Genomic DNA, 10,959 nt, shown 5'->3' on the forward strand with positions numbered 1-10,959 from the left:
ATTATAACAAATGGTGATAAATTGCTTAAGAAAGGGCAGAGAGAAAAAATCATTTGGGAACTGACACAGAAGTAGAACTGGGTCTTTATGGGTTAATGTCCTGTCCTCACGAGTAGTTCCGAGTGTAAAACAGAAAAGTGTGGATTACTGATGAACATCATTTTCCCATTTCTTGGTACCTTTGTTTCTTTTCTCAGCTCAGAATGTGAAATCTTCTGCTGGAATAAACACAAAATCGCCAAAAAAAATAAAATAAAAAATACAGACTGTGAATATGCAAATCACATTATTATATGAGACCCTCTAAACTGAAATGATTTCTGTATTTAAAAAAAAAAAAAAAAAAAAAGCAGATTGTTCCATCAGTTTATTACATGTCTTCAGTCCAGGGCAAACAGGTAATATGAAAAGTATATACTGTATAAACTAAGCTGTACTGTGTTGCATGTGAACAATGTTAATATGCTATCATCAAATCCAGACTTGCGTTAAAACCCAAATTCTTTCTTTACTTAAAAGCAGATAGGGATGTGTTTCTGTGCTATGATCCATTCTACCATATTCTATAACTATCTGGAAAAAGTACAGTGAATTACAATTGCAGAAACCTGTAAATCCTAGATTTTGTAGTATACTGATGCTGGGTGGAAATAAAAAAAAAAAAAAAAAAGGCAAGAAACATTTAAAACGGCATACTGGACAGTCAAAGGGCAGGTGTAATATCTTTTTTGGACAATTAGAATGGCTTATGTCCACAAATAAACCTGATAATGTACAACTAGGGGCTCACAGCATCACCGTCATTGGATAACTCATGTATATTTGTTTTTTGGATGTATTAAAGATACTGTTGATGTTAAAGCCCACAAGTGACACTTTCTCCAAATTGCTGACACACGTCTCCCTCTAGTGGCTTCAAGGATGTTTAAGTTGATGTGAAATTAGTCTGTGATGGAAATGTTTATGCTAATAATATGTTTGTAGACATTACCTCTTTTTTTTTTTTTAAAGTAAAATACAGCATTTTATTTGGGTAGAAATTAATTTTTTGATACTGTGGCTGTCCTAACCCCCTACAGTAAAATATGTTCTATAAAAAGTACTTTCTGCCTTTTTTTTTTATTTAATAGCGTTATCAAAATATTAAAAGGAGTGAAAAAATGTTGAAACGTATTTAGTAGAAAAAAAGAAATCTTCCATTTTACATCCAAACACATCATAAACATAACTCAGTGACTCATTTCATCCATGGAGCCTTTCACCCACAGACAGGCCACACTGACTACCCATCGGAGGCTTAAATGCTCACCGCTGCCGAGTCCTGTGACTTCATAATAATTCTGTTTACACATGAAACGTCGGCTAATTAGTCTTGTGGGTGATGCCTTGTGAAAGATCAAAGGGATGTAGTGCGGCGCATTTCTGTGATGGCGATGAGCAACGACTATCAAAAACAAACAAACAAAAAAAAACAAATCTGAGAGGTGAACGACTCCGCCTGGGCCAGGTCACAGTCCCTGATGCTGGTAACCTGAGAGTCAGCAGCTTTAACAAACTGGTTATATGAGCAGTGAAGGGGTGGGCTTCTTGCCTGGCCAAGCCTCTTTGGCATACTTCTTTTTGCGTGGTTCGTTGTGGGTCTCTGGCAGATAAGGAGCTGTAACAGGTGTGGGGTTGAGGGTGACCGGGGGCTGTGGAGCCTCCGGGGCCAGGTCCACCTCCGGGGCCGGGTTGGGGAAGGGCAAAGGAAGGCCTCCCTGGATCGCGGCGCCTCCCGGGGCTCCCGTCGGCTGGTTCTCGTGACTGGTGGGAGGCAGGTCGCCGTAGAGACCGCCGCTGAAGCTGTAGCCATGGATGCGTTTCGAAGTCAAGTCGTCGAGACCCAGGGTGTTCTGACCCTCTGACCTTCGTTTCTACGGCAACAGAACAATGTCAAGGGGTCGTACACTGAAGTTACACATTGACTTACTTTGCAGCTTGGCACAAAGTCAAAGTGTTGCACAATAGTATGCAGGTTTACTCATTATTGTTGGTTCAAAGAGCTGAGAACACCAGTGTCAGTGTCTCTACTACACAGCCATTAATGTTAACTCACTGCTCGGCACTAATGACATAAAAATCATACAGAAACATGGAGAAACTATGCTAAAACTCATGTCAGGTATGTCAAAATGTGTCACAAATTACCTTTAACCCTTCCATGCATAGCGGTCAGCTATTCTCCAGCTGTTCTCTTGTATATTCATGGGTTTTGTTGTTTTAGTTCCATATCAACCAACACAGTGGACGCTTATGCATCATCCCATACAATGCAATTCATACCATTACTGTTCTTGATCAACCTTATCTGCAGGAACATATTTGAGTGTAAATCAATTGCTAATGTTTATTAGACTGTAATTAACAGGGTTTTTTTTAACTTTTTTTTTGGCCTATCTGAGTAATAACTAGAGACCCAGGAAAGGAAAAGTTTGGGCTTTTTTACATTTAATAATTGTCTTGATTGGAAACAGCATGATGCAACACTTTTTTCAGATATACATTTTTTTTAAATTATGGAATGTCCTTTGCTTGGACAGCATTTTTTTTTTATAAAGCTGTAAACTCTTGTCCCCTACAGAGGACAAAAATGCATTGCTGGGTCTCAGGAGGTTATAGAAGGTTAACATGTGAGAACAGATGAACAGCATTAAAAAAAATTTATTTCATAGTTTTCACACAGTATGTCAGTAAATGCATGGTGTCCAGCTGACTGGATATTTTTGTAACCCCATAAAAAATAGGTTCATTAAAAAAAAAAAAAAAATCAATCACATTGCTCTGTTCATGCCTAAAGAGGAATAAAACTCAGGAAAAAAAATCTTGATTAAGGTTCTCATAATTCATGCATGAAAGGGTTAAATATGAAAAGGTACTACAGAGATGACCCAGTCCACAAAGCAAAGTCCAAAAGACTAACAACCTCCCACAAAAATCACAATTTATTTCAAGGACGATCTCAGCTTTCTATCAGATCCTACAATAACAGAGCTCTTTGTTAAGAGATTGTTAAGAGATCCAGTAGCCCACATGTAGCATACCAGCAGATGTCAGTATTCCCAAAATAGCTGTTAAACAGGGCTTTGTCTCAACACAGTTCAACCCATAAAGACTCAAACAGCCACTAGCAACCAAAATCATCTACTGATGTAAAATGTTTAATAATTTTTGAACCACTAAACCAACCAATACATGTAAATAATTGGTGTAAAATGCTGTTTGTCATCTTTTCATGGTCATCAGATATAACCCATTATGACCCAGAGGCTCCGTGGTGAATGTATAAACGCAGTCACCAGTAAAACCCATGGAGTTGGATCAATGACAGTGGATGCAGATGCTTGATTTATGCTCTAGTAATGATAGACTTAGCTGAAAAAGTCAATTTTTCTTCAGTTTACTCTGTTCCTGATATTTAAACCTTCAACTTTACTCTGATCTTTTATGAACATATATATGATCAGTAAATTAAATATAGGAAAATACATGATTTTCACTGAAAAAAAAAACAACCCAACACAAAATAGAGAGGATCATAATATAATAAACGGTAAGAAATCACTTATGAAAGGGTAAATAGAGAGGAAAATTTATTTGGGAACTGCCACTAAAGAAGCACTGGGTCTTTATGGGTTAATGTACAACTAAACTATGAGCTCTGGTATAAATGCGCAAGAGTACAAATGATTAAACAGTGTCATGATCTAATGCAGTTTAAATCCAAGGACAATGACGTCTGATGATACTGGCATTTTACCCATTCATACTGAATGTGAAACTATAATGGAGACGAAAGTGGCATGTACGATGAGGTTTGTTCATTTGTCTGTAGTATTGATTGGATGCATCTGTACAGTCCTTTTCTTTTCAGTATGTACACACTTCTGCAAAGCCATGACTAAGATTGACAATGTGCTGTGTCTGGCTTTTTGTATTTTTCTATTCTGTTTAAAAAACAGTGAACCTAAGTGAAACGTCTCAACTAAAAGTCAGTTTACCTTGATTGGGATCACAGCAGTCTGCACCATATTTCTGAAGCGTCCCACTGAAGGGTCTATATCCTCTGTAAGCATTTGAAAACAAAGGATTAGATCAGGGACACTGTTTGCCATCATGCCGTTTTCCAAGTTATTATGTGTCTTTGTTGTCTGCCTATTCTACATTACACACCTGGGTTAATGATTGAGTCCTCCTCACTGAAGGTAACCCTGGAATTTCTCCGTTTCCTCTTAGGTCTCTGGATTTCTAAATTGCCTTCCTCGATTGTCAGGAGGGAGATGCGTTTGTTGTGAGCCGTGTTGAATTCTGTCAAGTTCTGGAACAATGCAGACATCCAGAAAAAAATGTGTAATATAGTTTAAGTTGTGTAATATGATGAAATTTAATTAAAGTGTTCAGAGGCAAATCTGACGTTTTAAACAAGATTTTTTTTTTTCTGGAGAGTGCTTCTCATTTTTCAACCTAGCACAGATGCAGGAGAAAATTTGAAGACAGGCGAAAAAACAAAAATAGAGGAGAATGAACATGATGCAGAACAGGGTCATTCTGAACAGGTCTCTATAGAGCTACAACAAAATGTGGACTCTGCACTTCAAAGAGGAGCTACTTCTGTCACATGGACACGAATGAAAAGTCTCACACAGACCAGGAAATTGCAAATATAGAGAAAAAAAGTACTGCCCCTTCCAGTTGTTCCCCATGGCACCATATTGCGTTATTGAGAAAAAACTGTATTACAGCAAGAGACAAGTCGTGTTTTGATCACATCTGAATAATGCCATCATTTACGCATATGATGTTTGTCAATTTAAAAGAAAATTTTACATGTCAAATCGTAGTTGGTTGTGAAACTGTTGAAGTATCAGACTGACAATACAGGAACAGACAGACTTTATACACAAAGGCATAAAGTTCAGAGGAGCCGGAGCCTTTGCAGCTTCACCATGACCAGACTTGGCCAGAGGTGATTTTCACATCTTGTACTACATTTTCACCTTGTTCTGGAAGAATGAGGTGAAATAGTCTGATGTAATGATCATTTTGGTGGTGGTAATGTGCATCATATACAACAAGAGATGCAGTCCACTGGGCCATTTTACACAAAACGAGATGTTACTTTACTATCATTACAATAAACTCCTAATTTATTTCTCATAAAATTATGTTTAAATTGACAAACATCAAATGTGTAAATGATGGCACAATTCTAATGAATCAAAAAGTCATTTGTCTTTCTCCACTGACTGCCTTTCATATTTATTTTGAGGTCCTGTTCCATGGAGAACAAAGGAGGGAGATCTCTATTTTGCACACCAATCCCCACTACTGACTCCATTTGTTTATTTAAAACTTTGCACTGTGGCACAGACATAGTACCTTTATTTATCAAATATTTCAAAATATCATACAAATAGGCCTGTCAATGTGATCTCATATATTAACTATTCATTATAAGATTTACAGAAATTGTGTTTTCTCCATTTGTATCGTTACACAACACTGTCTCTCAACAGGGGCGGTGGGACAAGTTACGTGTGCCCCCCCCCCCTCCCCCTGCCAGTTTCATGATGAGGTGAGGGGGGCGCTACTTGTAGAGCTATATAAACCCCCCTTCGTCACAATTTTTTACGGGGCGGGGGTTAGGGGGGCAGAAGGCTCACCCTGACGTGAGGGGGCATTCGGTCAAAAAAGGTTGAGAAACACTGTTATACAAAAATGAAATGACCTCTATCATGGAGTTCCATTCTGACTATACTGTACAGCTCTAATGGCAGTTTTACTACCTGCTAATGTAACATTCTTTGACAGTGTGTGTATGTAAGAGTGGATGATTATGTTTAAAAGCACTGAAGCAGTCTATGATTAGTTGGACGTAATCAAAAAGAAATATCACGCAACACGCATGCTTAAAAAGGTAGTAAAAATTATTTCTATATAACACTGCTTGATGCAACAATTAAATAACCCCTGTGGCTAACCATTATACTGATAAAACACAAAATATCACTATGTCTGTTTTTTAGTTTGTTTTTTTTTTAATTTAGACCTTCTGTGAACATAAGAATGAATTAAAATGATAAAATATCTATAATGTACCTCCAGCTCTGTCTCTTCCTCTGGAAGGCCCAGCAGTCCTTTCAGCTCCTCATCATCTCCTGTCTTACTGTCTCCTGTGCCAGTGCTGCCTTGGGTTTGGGGTTTCTCCCTGATAGTGTAAGTCCTCGTTGAAGCCCCAAAAGATATTGTAGAGTCTATAGGAACTTGCTGAGGCTTGTGAGGCTCCAAACGAATTCGTCCAAGGAAAGTACCATGTGCTAAAAATTAAGAATATAAAAACAGTCACTGAATGATGGTTTCAAGTCAGCAAAAATGTTGAAGTGTTTCCCTGTAACAACACATTAACATACACAAATATATAAAAATTTCTGCAAATTTCAACAAGTCCAAGTTGAGACTTTTTAAAACCATTACCAATGCAATGTAAATACTTAAGTAGGGCATGCTGGGGTCAGACATCGGTGATGCTATTGAGGTAAATATTGAGCAACACTTGATGATGGGAGGCATGGGAGACCGGTTCTATGGTTTCATTTTGGAATTTGGTCACCGTGAGCTCAATACTTTTTTCCCCAGGACACTATTAAAAGTGAGACTGAAGTTTATGCAACTTTAGAAATATAACATTAACTTCATATTCAGGTCATTTTTGTAGTGTCCCGGTATAAACACTGAAGACCAAGTCACAGCTTTTAAAAGAAACTCTGTGTTCAAAATTCAAAAACATGTAATGTGACATATGGTTAGCAAAAATATAAAGGAACTTATTAAAATGCATACACTTTAATAGTTTTATGCACTTTGGGTATGTATTTCAAACCTCTGAAAACTGGGACTTCAATGACAACAATACAAATGTGAACGTGAAAGGCATCTTACTGCTGTTGAGATCTATGAGGAAGACCCTTTTCAGGTGTTTGTGGTAGACCAGAGCAGCATGGACCCGGGAGCAGGACTGATGATCTATGGTGAAATCACACCAGTCTGGGTTCCTCCCAAACAAGTAGTACTTTTTTTCATCTATGATCAGTTTCTAAAAAAAGAGACAGTTTAAGTACATCATGATCATTCATACAGCTGATGCAAAAACACATGTGTCTGCTCTACATCTGTGCCTCTGAGCCATAACCCAACAGTGTTTCTTTCCACTGAAAAGCTTAAATCTCAGGGCTGAATGTTGTTATAGCACCGTTTGAAGCCGAGCAGCCATGAGGAGACATCACTGGACTGTCAGGCTCGTATCTGGTGCTGTTCAGTTTCTTAATTTCACACAACATTAGCCGTTTCATGCTTGAATACGTGCATAAATTAAGGGTATTTAAGACACGGTCAGAATCTTCCGGTTACCTCTATCAGCTTGTCTCCCTTCATCACGTCTAGATGGAGCCCCGGGGGTGGTTTGCCTGCCCTAAAAGAGATAACAGTTGAATGCAATGAAATTTTAACAATACCAAATCCATCAATGATATGGATAAATGTGATAAAGTAACTGTACAAGCCACGTTCCTGAGCTAATAGTTAGTGATGTATTCATGAAGGGGAGTGTTTCGACCTCTGCATCTCATGCGAATATATAGGTCGCCACCAACAGCAAGAACAAGAATGCCTTCAAAATATGACTGGGTACTAAAGCTAGAATAAATCCCCTCTTTATCAATTCCTGAACTCTTATTATAGTCGTCATTTTTGGTATTAAACATAATAAACACCCGGTATACACTTCCAAACACCATTTGTAAAAACGTACAGACTGCTAGCGTGCTACGATGCTAACGTTAGCTATAGCCCCAAGATCCTCATGGATTAAAAGGAAAGAAAAGAAATATGTGGACGTCTAACTACTTCCTTGCATTTGAAGCTGCACTAACTTTACCCCGCTGCTACTTTAGTTGGTGCATTTTCTCACCATGATGGACAATCAAAAGGAGGAGCACTCTCTTGTTTGCTTGTTTTACTCGCCATCTTCCCTCATCTTCTCAAAGCCGTAATGCATGATGGGTAATCGTCGATTTGGGATAACGGGGATTGTAGTTTTTTGTTTTTTTCAGTTTTACTAATGCTACACTTTAAGTTGACCAATCAACCCCAGAATTTATTTATTTTCTGTTTTTATCCATAAACTTTTCTCAATTAAAAAAAAAAAAAAAAAAGAAAACTATACTGGTACTCCCATTCTGCAACACTGAGAGAAAAATGTTAATACACAAAACAGTTTAACTATGCTTGAGAACCACTAGGGACATCAGACTCAAATATGTGGCAGGAGTTCTTACATGTTTATTGGCAAGTAACAGTACAGGAAAAAGTATTCCTTTCTTGTGTAAAAGTGCAAAGAACATGCTGAAAATACTAAAAGTAGGTTAGAAGTTCTGCATTTAAAAAATCTTGCTTGAATAGATGTAGCCTCATATTATCTTCAGAATTTTGTTAACCCTTTCATGCATACTGGTCACTACAGTGGGCAGCTATTCTACAGCTGTTCTCTCGTGTATTCATGGATTTTATTGTTTTACTTCCGTATCAGCCAACACATTGGACGCCTATACATCATCCCATACACTGACATTCATACCTTTACTGTAACTGTGCTGTTCTTGATAAATCTGATCTGCAGGAACATGTTTGAGTGTAAATCAATTGCTTGTTATTGTTAATAGACTGTAATTAACCATTTGTCTTAAACAAAAAGGTGCTTTTTTTTGCATATTATCTCCATAAAGCGAATAATGACTAATATTAGAGTATGTTAAAATGTGACAAAACACCAGATTAGCAGCATTAAAAAAAATTATTTCATACTTTTCACACAGTGTATCAGTAAATATATGTTTCTTTGCTTCAAAAATTAAATGCATGATGACCAGCTGAGTGAATATTTTTGCAACTCCATGAAAAATAGGTTCATAAAAAAATTTTCAATCGCATTGATTTTTTCCTGCCTAAAGAGGAATAAAAACACTCAGGAAAAAATATCTTGATTAGGGTCAAAAAACATTATACAAAATCTGTCTGAAGGGACATTTTGGAGACAATTTGACTCACATTTTTTAACTTTTAAATTCATTTTTGCTTTAGTTGGTCCATAAGGGATTATCCAAAACAAGGAGCTACTTTATACTGAAATAAATGTTGGAATGGCAATCAATTGAAATTCGCTCTCTGACGGGACATTACTGTGTTTTGACCCATTAAGGTTCTCATAATTCATGCATGAAAGCGTTAAAGTAGGCTGTGATAAGTGAAATATTTATTGTGCAGAACAATGGCCATTGTCAGTGTTTCACTGTTATATGTACTGAATGTGTCTTGTACATTTTATTGCTCTCGATGTTTAAGACTGACCTCATTGGAACTACTTAATTACTCTAAAGCACTGTGTCATATACTATAAGACTGTATAAACAACAGTTAAAGACATGTAACATTTAAAGGAGAGGTTTCAAGTGTAAAAGACAAGATTAAAATGATACAAAATGCAACAAGATGAAAATGCTGAAACAAGATACATCAGATAAAGCATGTAACATGATAAAAACAACAAAAAAATGACACAGATGACATACAAGGTGGACATGACATAACAAAATAAAAGCAATATAAAAGACACACCGAGCCAAAAACTAAGTCAAAGAGTGTAGACTAAAATGATGTAAGACAAGCAACTGATGTAACAAGATGAAATAATCTTAAAAGACATCAAAAATGACATTATACATATGAAAGGTATTTTCAAAGAGCATTTTGGTGGTGGAAGGGTCAAAACAAATACTGGCCTATGGTGAGTCATGATAAGATTTTATAAGTATGGATCCTGAGGAAAGGCTGAATTTATTTTTTGTGGTTTTGGGCTTAAAAAGTTTTGGAACCACTGCCCTATAAGATCATCATATATATGTAGGATCTTGAAGTCAGCCTCTCTTTCTGAATAGAAAAATAGAAGATTAAATGCATATGTGAACAAATGAGTAGCTACAATGTTACGACCACTTCTCATGATTTTTAGTATTAACTTCTTGTAGAATCATAATAATTGGCTTTTGTCTTTTGTTGGTTCTAACGTCACTATTAATGGAACCGCCTAATTGAGTAAGATTAGCAATTTCCTCTTGAGTCAGTCCTCCGTCGTCATTATTATCAGGTGCATACGTGCATTAAGGATATGTGGGTGAAACACTCACATATTTTTTAATGAATTCCTAAAAATTCAACATTTCATGAGCTCAGAAAAAACCCTGTTTTCAGCTTTGTGATGGTGATTTAGCAGATCTGAATGTTTTTAAATAGTTTAGACTTAGACAGACTTTATTGTCATTCAGATATACAAGTATATACAGAACAAAATGTCGTTACATCAAACTTGCTCCAGTACAAATATAACAGAATAAAAATAGACTATAGATGGTAAAATGTAAAATATAAAATATGTAAAATATATAAAATATGTAGAGTATGAACACGTACACAGTGGAATACAGGCCAAGCAACGGACGAAGAACAGTTCAAAATACAGTGCAAAATGTAATATATTATATGTTATATACTTTAAAGTAGTCTAAAATATTAACAGAATTTCAATACTATATTCTTCAGTTCTCTCATTTCTATTGTAAATCAACACATTTGGAGATGAGGACTAAAAAGGGATGGAAAACCATAACCTGACATGGCACTACATAATACTTTCAAACAAAAGCAGTTGAGTAAAAAGTACAATAAAAGACTGAAATAAGTAAAGTAGAAGTGAAATAGTCTACAAGTTGCTCAAATATTCAAATACAGGAGTTGAGTAAAAGTAACCCTTGCAGCATGGATAACATATCACTTGATAACGCAAAGGTGAAGCAATTTATTGACTGATTTTGG

The 10,959-nt window shown here is 36.5% G+C and overlaps 1 protein-coding gene and 1 non-coding gene across 4 annotated transcripts; both read right to left on the reverse strand.

Moving 5' to 3' along the window:
• Window positions 1–354: 354 nt before the first annotated feature.
• ppp1r8b (protein phosphatase 1, regulatory subunit 8b) lies at window positions 355–8,081 on the reverse strand. 3 transcript variants are annotated; one of them, XM_030158101.1, is made up of 7 exons: window positions 8,003–8,081; window positions 7,444–7,504; window positions 6,976–7,059; window positions 6,136–6,353; window positions 4,210–4,354; window positions 4,038–4,102; window positions 355–1,913 (listed from the first exon to the last, which is right to left on the reverse strand). In XM_030158101.1, exons 1-7 carry the CDS (start codon window positions 8,003–8,005, stop codon window positions 1,560–1,562), a joined length of 930 nt encoding a protein of 309 aa, XP_030013961.1. In that variant the 5' UTR covers window positions 8,006–8,081; the 3' UTR covers window positions 355–1,559. The 3 variants fall into 3 exon arrangements, with proteins under 3 accessions (XP_030013961.1, XP_030013960.1, XP_030013962.1); XM_030158100.1 differs by having other exon boundaries at window positions 6,976–7,129; XM_030158102.1 differs by lacking the exon at window positions 6,976–7,059.
• On the reverse strand, window positions 7,204–7,347 carry LOC115436491 (small Cajal body-specific RNA 1). The gene has a single exon (XR_003937841.1).
• Window positions 8,082–10,959: the final 2,878 nt, after the last annotated feature.

Source organism: Sphaeramia orbicularis, chromosome 16 (genome assembly GCF_902148855.1).
Source record: "Sphaeramia orbicularis chromosome 16, fSphaOr1.1, whole genome shotgun sequence".
NCBI classification, from domain to species: Eukaryota; Metazoa; Chordata; class Actinopteri; order Kurtiformes; family Apogonidae; genus Sphaeramia; species Sphaeramia orbicularis.

Bases quoted from the DNA above. Each gene is read 5' to 3' on its own strand.
- ppp1r8b (XM_030158100.1), bottom strand. From the start codon at position 8,058: ATGGCGAGTAAAACAAGCAAACAAGAGAGTGCTCCTCCTTTTGATTGT. The intron at 7,130-7,443 runs GTAACCGGAAGA...CTCTTTTTTTAG, and splicing joins AGGGAGACAAGCTGATAGAG to AAACTGATCATAGATGAAAA. The intron at 6,354-6,975 runs GTAAGATGCCTT...CTTAATTTTTAG, and splicing joins CCTCATAGATCTCAACAGCA to CACATGGTACTTTCCTTGGA.